At 46.9% G+C, this 18,836-nt stretch overlaps 1 protein-coding gene across 4 annotated transcripts; it reads left to right on the top strand.

The window, feature by feature from the left end:
• Positions 1-7,490: 7,490 nt before the first annotated feature.
• Positions 7,491-18,755, top strand: LOC117271104 (C-1-tetrahydrofolate synthase, cytoplasmic). Of its 4 annotated transcripts, none has more exons than XM_078173603.1 (13): positions 7,491-7,589; positions 8,750-8,779; positions 10,219-10,321; positions 10,739-10,823; positions 15,869-15,928; positions 16,217-16,270; positions 16,669-16,805; positions 16,904-17,004; positions 17,163-17,299; positions 17,429-17,540; positions 17,805-17,932; positions 18,261-18,321; positions 18,535-18,755. In XM_078173603.1, exons 3-12 carry the CDS (start codon positions 10,221-10,223, stop codon positions 18,309-18,311), a joined length of 966 nt encoding a protein of 321 aa, XP_078029729.1. In that variant the 5' UTR covers positions 7,491-7,589; positions 8,750-8,779; positions 10,219-10,220; the 3' UTR covers positions 18,312-18,321; positions 18,535-18,755. The 4 variants fall into 4 exon arrangements, with proteins under 4 accessions (XP_078029729.1, XP_078029726.1, XP_078029728.1 ...); XM_078173600.1 differs by having other exon boundaries at positions 18,532-18,755; XM_078173601.1 differs by lacking the exon at positions 7,491-7,589 and adding an exon at positions 8,500-8,524 and having other exon boundaries at positions 18,532-18,755.
• The last annotated feature ends 81 nt before the right edge of the window (positions 18,756-18,836 follow it).

The following is an 18,836-nucleotide window of genomic DNA, read 5'->3' as shown; positions in this document are numbered from 1 at the left end:
CATTAAAGTTCACCTGGAATGTGATTTTCTACATTTTAAGTGTTTTTCGTAATTAACTAAAAAAAAAACACAAACAACTAAAAACACTGTCCGTCCAGCAGCTCGACCCCCGGGGCTCACATGTACTCACGTGTTCTCTGTTCCTTCCTCAGTGGTCCACGTGGAAATTCAGAAATTCACAAGTTGAAATAGATGTGAAACGAACGCAACAGCTGACAAATGAAACCCTCACATGCACTCATCACACACACTCCTGTGTGGCGTACCTCAGGCGGGGTTTGAACCCACGTTGACCATGCAGCTCTGCGTTGGCGGGCGATGTCCTTCTCCACTGGACCATCTCCTCTGCTGATAAAGTGTCTGAAGCAGAGAGAGAAAGAAGACGAGAGTGAAGTGTTGTGGTGTTCTTTAAGGCTGTTGAGGAGGTTCTTTAGGAGGTTTCAGAGTCACTGAGGAGGTTCCAAGGCTCCTTTGGGAGGTGGGAGGCTCCTCTAACTTGTTTCAAGTGCTGATTGAGGAGCTTCAACAGGTCTTTGAACACACTGAGGACAAAGTGAGACAGAGACAGAGTTGAGCTCAGTGAGTCCTGACAGCTCAGCTGCTACAGACAGAGCTTTACTGTCTGAAGGTTGATGGTTCAAATCCCACCTGTGCTCTTTGTCTTTCCCTCAGCTGCATTCTTACTGCTTTGGTTCCAGTCAGGCTCCTGTCTTACATGTCACACTCTGTCCCCACATTTCCTGTCTGTCTCTTCACTGTCCACTGTCCAATAAAGGACACCAATCAGTCTACTTTCAATATGTCCATTGATCGCTCTGGAGCCTGAGGGCCCCAGAGCTGGAGCCTGAGGGCCCCAGAGCTGGAGCCAGAGGGCCCCAGAGCTGGAGCCAGAGGGCCCCAGAGCTGGAGCCTGAGGGCCCCAGAGCTGGAGCCAGAGGGCCCCAGAGCTGGAGCCAGAGGGCCCCAGAGCTGGAGCCCGAGGGCCCCAGAGCTGGAGCCTGAGGGCCCCAGAGCTGGAGCCCTAGGGCCCCAGAGCTGGAGCCCGAGGGCCCCAGAGCTGGAGCCTGAGGGCCCCAGAGCTGGAGCCTGAGGGCCCCAGAGCTGGAGCCTGAGGGCCCCAGAGCTGGAGCCCGAGGGCCCCAGAGCTGGAGCCTGAGGGCCCCAGAGCTGGGGTCAGCCGTGCATCAGTGCATGTTAACCACGTAGCAACATGTTCAAACAGTGCAGCACCTTCATGAGGAGAAGTTTGGCTAAATGCTGATTTTCACCTGAATGAAGAACGAGTCAAACACTGAGACACAAAATGAGCACGTAGCTAAACCACGCTAACATGCTAACATGCTGGTCATGGCTCCTGCTGCACTCTCAGGTCATCTTACTTACTATTACTTTACTTAGTTGTATTGGTAAGCTTTTTACGGCTGTAATAAATTACAGATTAACTGCTTATATAGAATCTGAAAGACTTCTTGGAGAAGAGCAGGCAGGGTTTAGGAAAGGCTTTTCAACCCTTGTCCATAGTTTTGTTCTTCACTCACTGGTTGAATGGTACTTGTATAAGAAAAAAAGACTGTATTGTGCTTTTGTTGATTATAAAAAAGCGTTTGATTTGGTAGATAGGTCATCACTATGGTTTAAATTAGTTGCACTTGGTATAAACGGAAGAGTATTAAATGTGATACATAATATTTATGAGAATGCCAAATCTTGTGTTAGAGCTGGTTATGATTTGTCTGAACAGTTTGTTTGTAATGTAGGAGTGTGTCAGGGGGATAATTTATCACCACTATTGTTTGCACTATATTTAAATGACTTTGAAAAATATGTGAGCCAATGGTACAACGGACTTCAACTTTTTTCAACTGAATGCTGTGATGAATGGTGAAATAGGGATATATTTGAAATTATATGTCCTGCTTTACGCGGATGATACGATTGTACTGGCAGAGACTCCTTCAGAATTACAGGCCGCATTAAATGCAGTTGCTTCTTATTGTAAAAACTGGTATTTAAGTGTCAACACAGACAAAACAAAGGTTGTTATTTTCTCTAGGGGGAAATTACGGCTACTCCCAGAATTTAAGTTGGGTTCAGATAAATCAGAAGTTACTTTTGAGTATGACTATCTTGGAACATTATTTAATTTTAATGGATGATTTGATAAAGCAATAGCTAAGCAAGTTAAACTAGCTAAAAGAGCTTTATTCTCCTTGGAAAACAGAGTTACTAGATTACAGTTACCTGTTGATATACAATGTGAGTTATTTGACCAGCTTATAGTGTCTTTTCTTTTATATGGAAGTGAAGTCTGGGGATTTCATAAACTTGACCAAATTGAAATGCTTCACAGATCTTTCTTGAAACGTTTACTTAATGTTAATAAACGCACAGCAAATTGTATTATTTATGGAGAGTTTGGTCGAAATAGTTTAGATTTAAAGGTAAACATGAGAATGATTAACTTTTGGGTACATTTAATTAGTCATAATACAGCAAAAATCTCTTTGACTGTGTTTATTGTTTTCAAGACTTTGTATGGTGACAATATTTTTCAGTGTAAATGGATTTCCAAAGTTAAAAATATTCTTGATGATTGTGGTTTATCGTACTTATGGCATGACGCTGGACGGATAAACCCTAAATATTTAAAATTAATGATTGAACGTAGATTATCTGACATGGAACTACAGAGATGGCATGAGAAATTACAAAGCAACCCTTTATGTGATAGTTATAAATTGTTTAAAACTGATTTCACTTTTGAACCTTATCTGATTATGTTAAGACCTGCCGAAAGAGTTTGTTTGTCTAAGTTTTGGTGTGGAAATCATAAGTTACCTATCTCTGAACGCAGGTATGATCGTGAAAATGTCCCCCGGAAATGTACTCTTTGTTTGACTGGCAATCGAGGAGACGAATATCATTATGTACTTGTGTGTTCTTTTTTTGTTAAAGAGAGAAGAGAGCTGGTCGGACAGTTCTACAGAGCAAATCCAAATATTTATAAGTTTCAAAAGTTAATGTCATCTTGAAAAGTAAAGGTCTTGTGAAATTTGTTGAAACTTTTAAAGAAAATCTTGAATAGTTTCTCTTGATTTGCTCTGACTTGTACGTATGTACACTAATTCTGTTTTATTTATTTTGCTGTGCGTTGGCTGCTGCCTGTCCTGATTTGTTAATGTTATTTTTTGTTGTTTGCCCCTTATACCCCGGGGAGGGGTCAAAAGGAATAAATGAAATGAAATGAAATGAAATGAATCTTCATGTGACACTGAAGAAAGTGCAGTCGGTGACCTCCAGCTGATCCTCAGCCTCCATATGAACACGTGGTCTATGTCTCCATCTAGTGGTTGAGTTGTGGTATTGGCACTAATGCATGAATGAATTTCTGGAGGCCCTGACCAAACAGACCAATGGCTTCTGGTTCTCTTTGGATGGGAACATGTACAGAGCTCTGATTGGTTGATAGATCAGCTGTATTTAGACCTGAACACGTGTCCACTACAGTCTGAGTTCAGCTCCTGTCACATGTTGTCCTGTTTCTGCTTCTGTTTCAGACGGATCTTCACTCTGACAGTGTCGACCTTTGCTCTTCTTCATGTGCTCTGGTCGTCACACCTCTGCAGCTCTCACTCACGTGTCCTTCATCTTTAGACCAACACTAGTGACGTCCACACAGAGACAAACTCTTCATTTCTATCAGCTCAGAGTGTTTTTGGTGTGAAGACTTTTAGTGTCTCTGCAGTGAATCACTGCAGATTGTCTTCACACCGCTCAGACAGTGAAGTGTCCTGCAGATGTTCACAGTGGACTCCTGGGTTTCATCTGAAGAACTGAGCTTCACTTCCTGCTGCTTTGTTTCTGCTACTTCTTCATGAAGGACATCTGCAGGACACTTGACTGTCTTCACAACGCTCAGACACAAAGTCCATCTGAGTGATTCACTTCAGAGACACTACAAGAGTTCATCCAAAAACACTTTGAGCTGCAGCAGATGTTTGTTCCAGGATGCTGCCCCAAGCTCTGGGGCCCTCGGGCTCCAGCTCTGGGGCCCTCGGGCTCCAGCTCTGGGGCCCTAGGGCTCCAGCTCTGGGGCCCTAGGGCTCCAGCTCTGGGGCCCTCAGGCTCCAGCTCTGGGGCCCTCTGGCTCCAGCTCTGGGGCCCTCTGGCTCCAGCTCTGGGGCCCTCTGGCTCCAGCTCTGGGGCCCTCAGGCTCCAGCTCTGGGGCCCTCTGGCTCCAGCTCTGGGGCCCTCAGGCTCCAGCTCTGGGGCCCTCTGGCTCCAGAGCGATCAATGGACATATTGAAAGTAGACTGATTGGTGTCCTTTATTGGACAGTGGACAGTGAAGAGACAGACAGGAAATGTGGGGACAGAGTGTGACATGTAAGACAGGAGCCTGACTGGAACCAAAGCAGTAAGAATGCAGCTGAGGGAAAGACAAAGAGCACAGGTGGGATTTGAACCATCAACCTTCAGACAGTAAAGCTCTGTCTGTAGCAGCTGAGCTGTCAGGACTCACTGAGCTCAACTCTGTCTCTGTCTCACTTTGTCCTCAGTGTGTTCAAAGACCTGTTGAAGCTCCTCAATCAGCACTTGAAACAAGTTAGAGGAGCCTCCCACCTCCCAAAGGAGCCTTGGAACCTCCTCAGTGACTCTGAAACCTCCTAAAGAACCTCCTCAACAGCCTTAAAGAACACCACAACACTTCACTCTCGTCTTCTTTCTCTCTCTGCTTCAGACACTTTATCAGCAGAGGAGATGGTCCAGTGGAGAAGGACATCGCCCGCCAACGCAGAGCTGCATGGTCAACGTGGGTTCAAACCCCGCCTGAGGTACGCCACACAGGAGTGTGTGTGATGAGTGCATGTGAGGGTTTCATTTGTCAGCTGTTGCGTTCGTTTCACATCTATTTCAACTTGTGAATTTCTGAATTTCCACGTGGACCACTGAGGAAGGAACAGAGAACACGTGAGTACATGTGAGCCCCGGGGGTCGAGCTGCTGGACGGACAGTGTTTTTAGTTGTTTTGTTGTTGTTTTTTTAGTGAAAGAAAACTCTGAACATGCACCCTCATGGCCCGGCTCATAGGCCATGACTCACAGAATGAACTGAAAAGTTGACAGATTTATTGTTAACAAAAGATAATTGCAGTAAATCTGTGTGTCAGTGTGTCGACAGGTGAGTGAATGAGTGAGTGAGTGAGTGAATGATGTGTGCAGGGTGGAGTATGGTGGGGAACACAAACTGGAACCAGACTGAAGAATTTGCAGAACAATATGTTTGATATTATTGTATAATGATTATTGCTGCATCATTCATGTGTTCATCACGTTATGCTGTCAGATAAATGTAAGTCAGCCGTGGTGCAGTGAAGGAGCAGGGAATGGAAACAGTCCAGTAAAGTACGAGTGCCTTGAACACATCTTGTCATCTGTCAATCAGCTGTAATGACAGATGAGTCCATGAGATCAGCTGATGACCCGTCAGAGAGTCATTACAGGAACATCAATTGTTTAACTGAACAAATAACAATAAAAATATCACTGACAGAGAAATGTAAAAGTCAAGTCACTGTTGTCAGAATATCATGTTTAACTCCTTCTGCTGTGACCTGTGACCTGTGACCTGTGACCTGGTGTCACCCTGTAACAGCAGCAGAGCTGCGAGGGTTCACCTCCGTCTGTGGCCAGCTCAGCGAACAACAGGGTCAAAGTTCAGGGAGTAAGGTAGAAGCCTGTTAGCCTGTTAGCCTGTTAGCCTCTGTCACAGCAGCTGCTGAACCTCACAAGATAAATCTGTGATTCAGAACTCAGCTACTGACTTCTGTACTCCTCTTCCTCCCTCTGCTCCTCCTCCTTCCCTCCACTGAGCTGTTTCTTCTCTCCTCCCCCGACAGTCTGGAATGTTATTGGCTGAGAGCCTCCTGGGACGTCCCTCCTCCTCCAGTTTACTGTAGTTTAACCTTTGACCTCCCTCCTCTTTATCAGCCTTTGCTGGTTACACACACACACACACACACACACACTAACACACAAACAGACACACACACACACACTAACACACTAACACACACACACACACACACACTAACACACACAGATGTATGGAAGCTCATTAGTGTCAGAAACACTGACTGAACTTTACTCACATACTGTGTCACATCATTTAATATTTCAGAGACATGAAGCACAAAGACAACACCATTAGATCTGTACTGTTACAGTTTATGTATCAGGCCTCACAGTGACGTCAGTCAGATCAGATTTGATTAAATACAGATATTACTTTGTTTGTTTTGTTTCCATGTAAAGTTTCTCCCTCCTCCCGGTCCCCCCCCCCCGGTTCCCTCCCCCTGGTTCCCTCCCCCCTGGTTCCCTCCTCCTGGTTCCCTCCCCCTGGTTCCCTCCTCCTGGTTCCCTCCCCCTGGTTCCCTCCTCCTGGTTCCCTCCTCCTGGTTCCCTCCCCCCTGGTTCCCTCCTCCTGGTTCCCTCCCCCTGGTTCCCTCCCCCCTGGTTCCCTCCTCCTGGTTCCCTCCCCCCTGGTTCCCTCCCCCCTGGTTCCCTCCTTCCTGTTCCCTCCTCCTGGTTCCCTCCCCCCTGGTTCCCTCCCCCCTGGTTCCCTCCTCCTGGTTCCCTCCCCCCTGGTTCCCTCCCCCTTGGTTCCCTCCTCCTGGTTCCCTCCCCCCTGGTTCCCTCCTCCCTGTTCCCTCCTCCTGGTTCCCTCCCCCCTGGTTCCCTCCCCCCTGGTTCCCTCCTCCCTGTTCCCTCCTCCTGGTTCCCTCCCCCCTGGTTCCCTCCCCCCTGGTTCCCTCCTCCTGGTTCCCTCCCCCCTGGTTCCCTCCCCCCTGGTTCCCTCCTCCCTGTTCCCTCCTCCTGGTTCCCTCCCCCCTGGTTCCCTCCCCCCTGGTTTCCTCCTCCCTGTTCCCTCCTCCTGGTTCCCTCCCCCCTGGTTCCCTCCCCCTGGTTTCCTCCTCCTGGTTCCCTCCCCCTGGTTCCCTCCTCCTGGTTCCCTCCTCCTGGTTCCCTCCCCCCTGGTTCCCTCCTCCCTGTTCCCTCCTCCTGGTTCCCTCCTCCCTGTTCCCTCCTCCTGGTTCCCTCCTCCATGTTCCCTCCCCCTGGTTCTCCCATTCAGATCCTAAGTTAAACTGCTTCAACAGAAATAAAACTGTTTCACATTCAGCTCAGTGTTTCTCTGACGCTGCTCATTGTGGAGGAGCTGCTGATTATGAACACATGAATGTCTCTATCTAGAGTCAGTGTTTGGTTTGTCCATTCTGGGCTACTGTAGAAACATGGCGGTGCAACATGGTGATCTCTGTAGACGAGGACCTGCTCCCTGTGGAGATATAAACATCTCATTCTGAGGGAACCAGAACACAAGCATCAGATTATAATCTGACACAGAGGAGCTTTTGTCGTTATAAATAAAGTTTTTATTTGTCACTTAAGAGCTACCATACGTACACACACACACACACACACACACACACACACACAGAGCTGCTGCCAGAGACGCCCACAGGAATGACTGAACAAACATCAGAGTCCTGCAGCAGAGCGTGTCAGTAGTCCTCTGGTCGTCTCTCAGGTCAGTCCCAGCTGTTTGTCTCTGTCTTTAAATCTGAGTTAATAAACTTCTCGTCTTCTCGTGTGTCTGCAGCTGAAGAGATGCATGATGGGAGACTTTGCTGTTTGTAACGGGGATGAAGACATGCTGTGTGTTTGTGTGCAGCTGCAGACAGAAAGTTGGACCAAAGAGTTTGTAATGATTAACATGTTATACGAGGACGCTGTGTCTCTGCAGCAGGCAGGGCTGAATCACACTAACTTTATTGAGACGTGCTGTGGAGACGAGTGGACACAGTGATGATGTGTAACATCTGCACAGAAACATCTGTGTGAGGGAAACACTGTGGATTATTCAGATACTCAGTGACACGTCAACACGCTGCATCTCAGCCTCAGCTCTGCCTATGCTCAGATCAACAGGCAAACCAAACTTTGACACAGCTGCAGACGTCTGCTAAAATAAACCTGAACTTTAAATCAGCTTCATCACTTAAAGAGTTCAGCTGTGTGTTGTTAGTTTGCAGAGCTGCAGACAACATTCACTCAGGTACCTGTACTTTACCTGACTGTTTCCAGTTGTTCTGCAGCACGTCTGTGTGACGGCTTCACTCCGACTCCGTCTGATAGCATCAAACATTTCACTGAAACATTCATTAAACTAAAACTGTTTCACCTTTACAGCCTCCATCACAGAGACGTATGGACGCTGTGTGATGGAGGCTGTGACAACAGGATGCAGTGATGCATAAATTATTTTTGACCTTTATTCAACTGACTCCAGTCCAGAGATATTTAATGTTCAAACTGATCAACTTTATTGTTCAGTCAGCAGCAGGCTGTGATAAAGTTGAGACAGACTGAGAAACACCTGTGTGACCTTCCACAGGTGACCAGGGAAACAGGTGAACAGGTAACAGAGTGAAAGCAGCCTGGACCAGATTCTACTGAGTAAAGGTCAGAATGAATTTACAGGTCACTGCACTCACACAGCAGAGTCGTATCAACATGATTAATGTGACAGTTCAGCTGTGTTCAGCTGTCCACAAACTTATGGCCACGTCTCCTGTTTCCTGCAGTCAGAACAAAAATAATCAATGACAAATAAATAAACAGATAAACATGATTTATTCAATAAATCAGAACCAAATGATCATCAGACACCCTCGTTTTCTTCTTCAGGTGTCTTCAGGTGTCTTCAGGTGTCCTCAGGTGAGCAATAACTAAACTTCATGATGAGTTCATCAGGAGATAATTATTGATTATTTCTCTTCAGCTTCAGTTTTATTTGAGTCAAATATACATTTACAGATGCTCCCTCTACCTGTCCATCTGTCTGTCTGTCCATCTGTCTGTCTGTCCATCTGGCTGTCTGTCTGTCTGTCTGTCTGTCTGTCTGTCTGTCCATCTGTCTGTCTGTCCATCTGTCCATCTGTCCATCTGTCCATCTGTCTGTCTGTCCATCTGTCTGTCTGTCCATCTGGCTGTCTGTCTGTCTGTCTGTCTGTCTGTCTGTCTGTCCATCTGTCTGTCTGTCCATCTGTCTGTCTGTCCATCTGGCTGTCTGTCTGTCTGTCTGTCTGTCTGTCCATCTGGCTGTCTGTCTGTCCATCTGTCTGTCTGTCTGTCTGTCTGTCCATCTGTCTGTCTGTCTGTCTGTCCATCTGTCCGTCTGTCTGTCTGTCCATCTGTCTGTCTGTCTGTCTGTCCATCTGTCCATCTGTCTGTCTGTCTGTCTGTCTGTCCATCTGTCTGTCTGTCTGTCTGTCTGTCCATCTGTCCATCTGTCTGTCTGTCTGTCTGTCTGTCCATCTGTCTGTCTGTCTGTCTGTCTGTCTGTCTGTCTGTCCATCTGTCCATCTGTCTGTCTGTCTGTCCATCTGTCTGTCTGTCTGTCCATCTGTCTGTCTGTCTGTCTGTCTGTCTGTCTGTCCATCTGTCTGTCTGTCTGTCCATCTGTCTGTCCATCTGTCCATCTGTCTGTCTGTCTGTCTGTCTGTCTGTCTGTCCATCTGGCTGTCTGTCTGTCTGTCTGTCCATCTGTCTGTCTGTCTGTCTGTCTGTCTGTCTGTCCATCTGTCCATCTGGCTGTCTGTCTGTCTGTCTGTCCATCTGTCTGTCTGTCTGTCTGTCTGTGTGTCTGTCTGTCTGTCCATCTGTCTGTCTGTCTGTCTGTCTGTCCATCTGTCCATCTGGCTGTCTGTCTGTCTGTCTGTCCATCTGTCTGTCTGTCTGTCTGTCTGTCTGTCTGTCCATCTGGCTGTCTGTCTGTCTGTCTGTCTGTCCATCTGTCTGTCTGTCTGTCTGTCTGTCCATCTGTCCATCTGGCTGTCTGGCTGTCTGTCTGTCCATCTGTCTGTCTGTCTGTCTGTCTGTCTGTCTGTCTGTCTGTCCATCTGTCCATCTGGCTGTCTGTCTGTCTGTCTGTCTGTCTGTCCATCTGTCTGTCTGTCTGTCTGTCTGTCTGTCCATCTGTCTGTCTGTCTGTCTGTCTGTCCATCTGTCCATCTGTCTGTCTGTCTGTCTGTCTGTCCATCTGTCTGTCTGTCTGTCTGTCTGTCTGTCCATCTGTCCATCTGTCTGTCTGTCTGTCCATCTGTCTGTCTGTCTGTCCATCTGTCTGTCTGTCTGTCTGTCTCTGTCTCTCTCAGTCATGATGTCATTGGCCTCCCTCTCTCTCCGTCTCCGGGTCGCTGGTTGCCAAGGAAGCAGGCGCTCCGTGGCAACCGTCGTCTCTGGCAACAAGACATCCAAGTAAGTCAGTCCACATCCCAGTGTCTCCCAGTGTCTCCCAGTTTGGATGGGACCAGTTTGAAACCTGTTTGTTAGACATGTAAAGGCCAAAACACACCGGCAGCGTCATTGACGCGAGTCAAGTGCCGCACCCAGCACACACAAATAGCGTCGCGCTGCGGGGCGTCAACCGGATTTCTATTGCACACTCCAGTCCGCAGGAGCTGGGAAGTACAACATAGCGCTTTTTCAAGGGCGGCGACGCTGGAAAAATAGGACAATAGCGTAAAGTGCCGCGGCGGGGCACGTCGACGCACGTCGAGCCGCCGCCGGTGTTGGTTTGTAAATAGAAAATAATGAGGGCGGCTGCTTTGACGCGCGTCATACGGCGCCGGTGTGTTTTGGCCCTAAGAACTGATCCTGGGTGTGTGTGAGCAGGATGGTGAGGCAGCGGCTGAAGAAGGAGGTGGAGGAGATGAAGAACGTCTTCTCAGGGTTCAGACCTGGTCTGGTGGTTCTACAGGTGAGACCTGCACCTGTCCTCCTGCACTGACGGGACGTCCACTCACTTCAGTCTCTGTCTTTTCACCTGTCAGTGAGACGTCTGCTGTCTGAGTGTCTCTGTTGTTACTGAAGGAGAAAATCAGAAGAATATCAGAGGAGTATTCCAGGTAGGAGGTTCAACAAACTCTGAGTCTGACCCTGAACTCTGAGTTGATTTACTCTGAGATGGGAAACTCTGAGTTAGCGGTTCCAGAACAGCTGATCTGAGTTAGTTCAGTCAACTCTGAGTATGTTCACTCTGAGTTAAGCCGACAATAAAAAGCCATCATCAATGGAGCTCCGACTCCACGATTCACCATGGCAACAGGTAAATAAAAGACAGCGCCTCCATTTTAATCCAGTGGATGTAGAGATATTAATGCATGTGTAGCAGACGGTGCACGTTTATCTTTAAAAGAAGAGCCTGAGTCAGAGCGAGGAAAGTGTCAATAAGTTAACCATGAAGTTAATAAAAAAGTTTACTCATCATTTATCAGACTTACATTTCCTTAATGAAGATAAAGTGGTGGAATCTGACTGTGTATCAGGCTGTCGATACATTACATTATATTAATAATATATAATAATATATTTGTTGAGATTTAATCTGATGGGGAAAAACACAGGAGGCAGAAGATTTAAAACATATAGGCTAGGCTATAGATCAAAGACATAAAGACATGACTGTAAACTCACAGTCTGACCCAGTAATAATATGTTTGGTGATTTGCACTTAAAGACGTTGAGGTTAAAATACAGTAGATTTTAAAATGTTGCACATCTATTTGTATCTTGACTCAACAGCATTCAGTGACTTTATTTCAGCTACAAATGTAGTAAATTTAAAGACAGTGAAATGCTGCACCATTGCTCACTCAGAAATATGAACATATAATCCCCAATATTAGGCTATAGGAATTATGTTCCATCAGTGCGACCAGTGACATCAGTGACAGAGATCATTAGTCATTGATACTACGTGTCTAAAGCTTCATACCCATTTTTAACATTTAAATAATTAGACCTACACATTATGTGCAATAAACATTTGGGAGCTGCTCTAACAGACTGACAGTCTGATCCTTGTGCACAGTGTTATAAAAATAATAAATATAAAAAGGACAGAGGTTTGATTCTGAGCTGAGGGTGAATTCTCGCTGTGTAATATTTGAATGTAAAGACAAAAACTGATGTCCAAAGAAATGATTGATGTGCATAAACTCAGTAACTTAAGACAGTCCTGAGTAACAAACTAATATCCAGCAGGATTTAGACTGTGACAGACGGTAAATCTCCGCTAATGAATGCGCTTCCATACAAGCTTTGACACGGACTGAATGAATGAGGAAATGAAACAGCGTGTAAGAGGGAGGAGACAGAGAAACACTCAGGGTTTATTGAAGAAAACCTGTCAGCGAGCAGGTTATGTTCACAGAGTCTGTTACCATAGTGACTGACTCAGAGTTTCAGTTACCTCTCTTTCTGGAACAGAAAACCCAGAGTTTCCCTCATCTCAGGGTTAATACACTCTGAGTTTTCACTACACCCGCTTTCTGGAATACCCCTCAGTGCAGTTTATACACTCTTTAACTGTTAGTAAACAGTGTGATGTTTGTTGGTGGGCGGGGCTTAGCTGGATGCAGAACAGTTCTCCACAGACATTAGCTAGCGCTAGCTAACAAGTTGTGTTGTCTTGTTTTAGACGATGGAGGAAGATGATGTGAGTGGTGCGTTCAGAAACACTCATTGTGAGTGTGGGAGCGCACTCTGACACAAACTGGAGCGTTGATAAATTGGGAGCGCTGTCTGAATGTAGCGTTGGGTTATCCAGAGCAGCGCACTCTCAGAGTGGCAGAGCGCACTCTGGACACTCTGTCTGTGGAGACGGAGCAGCAGAGCGCCGAGCGGAGTGAATGTGTGATTAACTTAACCGTTGGTTCATTCATGTAGAAATATAACGCTGCGTTTCTTCCACCAACAGGGCTCTCATTTTAGTGTAGAGCGTCAGACTGAATTTACCAACGCACCATGTCAGGTCACTCACTCTCCGGGACCGCCAGTGTTACTTGAATAAGTAAACACTGACCAACGGGACCAGACTGGCCGACCCGTATGCTCTCACTCAGTGGATGGATGATGTCACAGGAAGCCAATCTTACAAAGGAGGACCACACTTGTTTGTTTTGCTATGGAAGCTAACGTTAGCTAATGTGCTAAAAAGTTAGCGTTGCAGAGAAATCCAATCTTCCTCTTAATCCCTCCCCAGTTTCTGATGAGGTGGACATGATAACCCTTAATACACATAACCTTATTCATCCCTACAACAGGAAATACTTTTTCCCTAACCTGATATGAAGTGTGCGCTGCACATGTGAGCATTTTTGATGATGGCCTCCGTCCAGTCATGTCATCGTGACGTCGGCACTAAAAGTGTCTGTTCAAATGTCTGAAGAGTCAAACTGTGTTTGTTCAGCAGGTCTCAGCTCTGAATCAGAGGTCAGGACCTGTTAACAGACTCGTTATCTGACCTGCTGTGTGTGTGTGTGTGTGTGTGTGTGTGTTTACTGCAGCTGCTCCTCCTCTCAGAAACTCTCTGATAAGTCAAACTGACCTGAACCTGATCCCCGAGTCTCCACACCCTGAACTCTCTTCTCTCACCGTTCTAACGTGTGTAGTTTGATCTGTAATCACCTTTATTCTGATGATTACCTCTATGTCTCAGGACGTCGCCTGATTCCATCAGGATATTTTTGTTGTCATTCACTAAAACACAGAGTCAGATTCCTGATGAGTGAAAACCTGCTGGAAGTGACCCGGGTCCTTGGTCAGGTCGTCATTTGTATTGGTTCTCAGTTTCTGACGAGGTCAGATTAAAGCTGCAGTAGAAAGCCTGGAAACGGTTGATTTTTGAGTCTCATCTGAGTTAGGTTTCATTCGTCTCCGCCCTGAGCCCCTCCTACCAGACGAGCACGCGAGTATTTTTTCCTACTTGGTTCTATTTCTCCCTCGCGGGCCTGCACATACACCCGAAACTCGTTCTCGCTCTCCGCGGAGAGCCCTCGGCTCCGCTCCCATGGCCGACCCTCGTGCCCTCCGGCCGGGCCCGGCCCCACCTCACCCTTCCCCTCCCTCCGGAGCTCCGGGGAACCGAGTTCTGTCTTCCTTTTTTTGGGTTATCCGTGTAGGCAGTTGTAGCCAATGCTGGAATAGCTATTTTACCTGGTGCACTGTTCGCCATTGCTGCTTGCTCTCCCATTCTGCTGGCGGCACGGGAACGCGCATATGCAGTAGAACAGCCAATAGGAACGCAATGGTCTGAGCTCACCTTTGACTGGTTGATGCACATCGGCACGATACTGATTCTTTAGAGGCTGAACACAGAGCCATGGTGAGGTGCAGAAACCTATTGTTTGTCTCAGACCACTTGATTTACATTATGCTTAGAGGATATAATAAAACTTTACTCAATTATACCAAAACAATGTTGCCTACTGGAGCTTTAAGGTCAATATAAAAATTAAATGTCTAAACCTGCAGAGTCTGAGCCTGACTGAACCTGACTGAACCTGACTGAACCTGACTGAACCTCAGTCAGGCTCAGTCAGGATCAGTCAGGATCAGTCAGGATCATTCAGGCTCAGTCAGGTTCAGTCAGGTTCAGTCAGGATCAGTCAGGATCATTCAGGCTCAGTCAGGTTCAGTCAGGATCAGTCAGGATCATTCAGGCTCAGTCAGGTTCAGTCAGGCTCAGTCAGGCTCAGTCAGGATCAGTCAGGCTCAGTCAGGATCAGTCAGGCTCAGTCAGGATCAGTCAGGCTCAGTTAGGTTCAGTCAGGCTCAGTCAGGTTCAGTCAGGCTCAGTCAGGATCAGTCAGGTTCAGTCAGGATCAGTCAGGCTCAGTCAGGTTCAGTCAGGATCAGTCAGGCTCAGTCAGGATCAGTCAGGCTCAGTCAGGATCAGTCAGGTTCAGTCAGGATCAGTCAGGTTCAGTCAGGATCAGTCAGGCTCAGTCAGGCTCAGTTAGTTTCAGTCAGGTTCAGTCAGGTTCAGTCAGGATCAGTCAGGCTCAGTCAGGTTCAGTCAGGATCAGTCAGGATCAGTTAGGTTCAGTCAGGATCAGTCAGGATCAGTCAGGCTCAGTCAGGTTCAGTCAGGTTCAGTCAGGCTCAGTCAGGTTCAGTCAGGCTCAGTCAGGATCAGTCAGGTTCAGTCAGGCTCAGTCAGGTTCAGTCAGAATCAGTCAGGCTCAGTCAGGCTCAGTCAGGTTCAGTCAGGATCAGTCAGGCTCAGTCAGGTTCAGTCAGGATCAGTCAGGCTCAGTCAGGTTCAGTCAGGTTCAGTCAGGCTCAGTCAGGATCAGTCAGGCTCAGTCAGGATCAGTCAGGCTCAGTCAGGCTCAGTCAGATTCAGTCAGGATCAGTCAGGATCAGTCAGGCTCAGTTAGGTTCAGTCAGGCTCAGTCAGGATCAGTCAGGTTCAGTCAGGATCAGTCAGGTTCAGTCAGGATCAGTCAGGCTCAGTCAGGCTCAGTCAGGTTCAGTCAGGATCAGTCAGGTTCAGTCAGGCTCAGTCAGGTTCAGTCAAGATCAGTCAGGCTCAGTCAGGTTCAGTCAGGATCAGTCAGGATCAGTCAGGCTCAGTTAGGTTCAGTCAGGATCAGTCAGGTTCAGTCAGGATCAGTCAGGTTCAGTCAGGTTCAGTCAGGCTCAGTCAGGTTCAGTCAGGTTCAGTCAGGTTCAGTCAGGTTGACCTGCTGCAGTCAAACTTCAGCACTGCTCCCAGATTCAGAGATGAGTTCTTCAGAAGCTATGAGAGCAAAGTGAGAATTTTACATCTGTGAAAAAATGTATTTTTCAGTATCATTTTTTCAAAGTGTTTGTTGAGATAAAAACTGTCCTTTTTACTGCCTCCATTTACCTGAACTTCACATTCAAATTATTAATACGACACATGATTCATAATAAATGATGATGTGTGATGAGTTTATTGTTAGTTTTCCCTCCTGATGGTTTGATGTGTTTCAGGTGGGAGACAGAGACGACTCCAACCTTTACATCAGCACCAAACTGAAGGCTGCAGCCGAGGTGACGACCGCGCCTTTAGACTCTGTTTCTATTTGTTCACACGTTCATCTGTACAGTTTGCATACAGTCTCTTTCAAAATAAAAGCACTACGTCGGTACAACACCACCAACTGATGTTTTTTTCATCCAACAATACACACACACGTGGTTACGTTTAGCCGACACACACACGTGGTTACGTTTAGCCAACACACACACGCGTGTAAGAACAATAACAATGATAATATTAAAATAACAATAACAATAATAATAATAATAATAATAACATGTTCAGTTTGTGTTCTGCAGATTGGAATCGATGCGAAACACCTCAGGCTGCCGAATACGTCCACACAGGACGAGGTGAGTGCTGCACCTCCACCTCCAGCTCCATCACTGGAACAGATGGTGGCGCTGTACATCTCTGCAAACCATGGATATGTGACCTTTGTACATTATCACGTAGCTGTGGTCAACATGTGGTGATGTCTGAAACCACCTGGTTATGTTGGAGAAGATCATGTGTTTGTGGCAGTAAACTCAGCTGGTTTAGTTGTTAGTTGGAGTTGACCAGTTGTCTGCAGGTTGACAGGCGTCTCACCTGGTGTCTCACCCTCCACCCTCCCCTCCACCTCCTGATGAAGCTCAGATACTGCGTCACTTTAGAAACGCTGATATGATGCGTATGAAACGTACAAACATATCTGAGGTTTGCAGTGACGTACAGCGTGTCCTCTGATCACTTCCTGTCTCCCTCGCAGGTCCTGCAGAACATCCTGTCTGTCAACGACAACCTGTCCGTCCACGGTCTGATCGTCCAGCTTCCTCTGGACTCTGTGAACTCCATGGACACTGAACGCATCACCAACGCCGTCTCTCCAGAGAAAGACGTGGATGGGTGAGTCTCACAGGAAGTCCTCACGTGATTTGTTTATTAGTTTCATTCTAGTATTTTCCTGTGGCTTCATGTGTGTGTGTGTGTGTGTGTGTGTGTAGTCTGAGCTGTATTAACGCAGGGAAGTTGTCTCGAGGTGACCTGAACGACTGTTTCATCCCCTGTACACCCAACGGCTGCATGGAGCTCATCAGACAGACAGGTGTCTCTCACACACACGTACTACTGGCGCACCCTTAGCAGTCGCCATCTTTGTGATGTAGCAGACATCTTAACTTCTGACGTGGCGGCTGGAGACAACAAGGAGTCTGTTGGTCCGCCATGATGTCACCTCACTTGTGACTTCCTGTTCCCATGCAGGCATGTCTGTGGCGGGGAAACACGCGGTGGTGATTGGTCGCAGTAAGATTGTTGGAGCGCCGATGCACGACCTGCTGCTGTGGAACCACGCCACCGTGACCACCTGTCACTCCAAGACCCCCGACCTACCCGAACAGGTGACATCATTCTCTTAGACAGGTGACATCACTGACCTCAATGTTTCCTGTCTGAGTGATGATGCATTTCTTGTCTGACTGATGATGTGTTTCCTGTCTGACTGATGACATATTTCCTGTCTGATGCAGGTGGGCCGGGCTGACATCCTGGTGGTGGGGGCGGGGCGAGCGGAGATGGTGAGAGGAGAGTGGGTGAAGGAGGGCGCCGTGGTCATCGACTGTGGAATCAACCACGTACCAGGTACACAGCTACTTTACTACACACCTGCACACAGGTTCAGGTACTTTGACTTCACTGGGGTATTTCTACTTCCTGTTTGTCTCTCTGTCTCAGAGGTAAATGTTGAACGTGTCACTGCACCACGTTGATCAGACAGACTCATGTTACTGATACAAAATATAATCAATAATAAATGATGACGTATTTATTATCCTACATCTGATCTGAACATGAAGTAAACATGACCACTGTGACCTCTGACCTCTGAGTCGTCCTGTCTGACAGATGAGACGAAGGCGAGCGGTAAACGGGTCGTCGGAGACGTCCACTACGACTCAGCCTATCAGAGAGCAGGATTCATCACCCCTGTTCCAGGAGGGGTGGGGCCGATGACGGTGGCCATGCTCATGGAGGTGATTTCATTTCTCAGTTTAGTTTGTGTTGTTCTGTCGCAGCAGCAGCGCCGCCCCCAGACTCTAATGAGTCATGGCATCCTGCAGGTTCTTCCTGTTTCAGCAGTCTGATGTTCACAGCTGATTGGCCAAACTTTATCCAATCAAAACCCAGCGTTCTCTCAGAGTTCTTTGGTTCTTTAAAGATGAACTTTCCTTTTGAACATTTACATTTCAACAACATGATACAAACATAGAATATAAAATATATAATTAAAGAATCTGTTTCATGAACTGAAGCTTTGTGTTCTGATGATGTCATGGTAACTATAATGGTCCCATGTTTCAGAACACGGTGCAGAGCGCTCAGCGGTTCCTCCTGAAGAACCACAGGAGGTGAAACTCTGAAGGTAAAACTGATTAAAATCTGAGATCACAGAACTCATTTATCACGTCAAACGTCTTCACTTAACGACACAAATCTTCTTCTTCTGGTGTTTTTCTCTCTGACCTCATAAAGTTGAATCAGTTGGTGATGTCATCGTGTCGTCCTGTTGTGTTGTTGTTATTGAATCAGAGCGCCTGTCAGTCAGAGTTCAGGGTAACAATGTTCTCTGCAGCAGGATGAAGAGCAAACAGTCTTCGACCTTTAAACTCCACTGGCTATTCGGAGGACGTCGTCATGGAAACAGCAGCAGAGACATCCCATCTGTTTCCTGCTGACGTCAACAGGAAGTGATCAAACACCTGATCGATGTATCATCGAGTTTTTTTTTAATGTTTATGAGCTCTGTGTTTGTAAACAACCTGATGATCAATAAAGTTTCGGTTTCACCTGAACAAACGTCAAGATTTGATTTATATATTTATGTTTTTCTACTTGATGAGACGAAGAATCCAGATGTTGACAACAACAAACCAACAG

The sequence above is a fragment of the Epinephelus lanceolatus genome, chromosome 13 (genome assembly GCF_041903045.1).
Source record: "Epinephelus lanceolatus isolate andai-2023 chromosome 13, ASM4190304v1, whole genome shotgun sequence".
Lineage (NCBI taxonomy): Eukaryota > Metazoa > Chordata > Actinopteri > Perciformes > Serranidae > Epinephelus > Epinephelus lanceolatus.
This window is presented reverse-complemented; position numbering and strand designations above follow the sequence as displayed.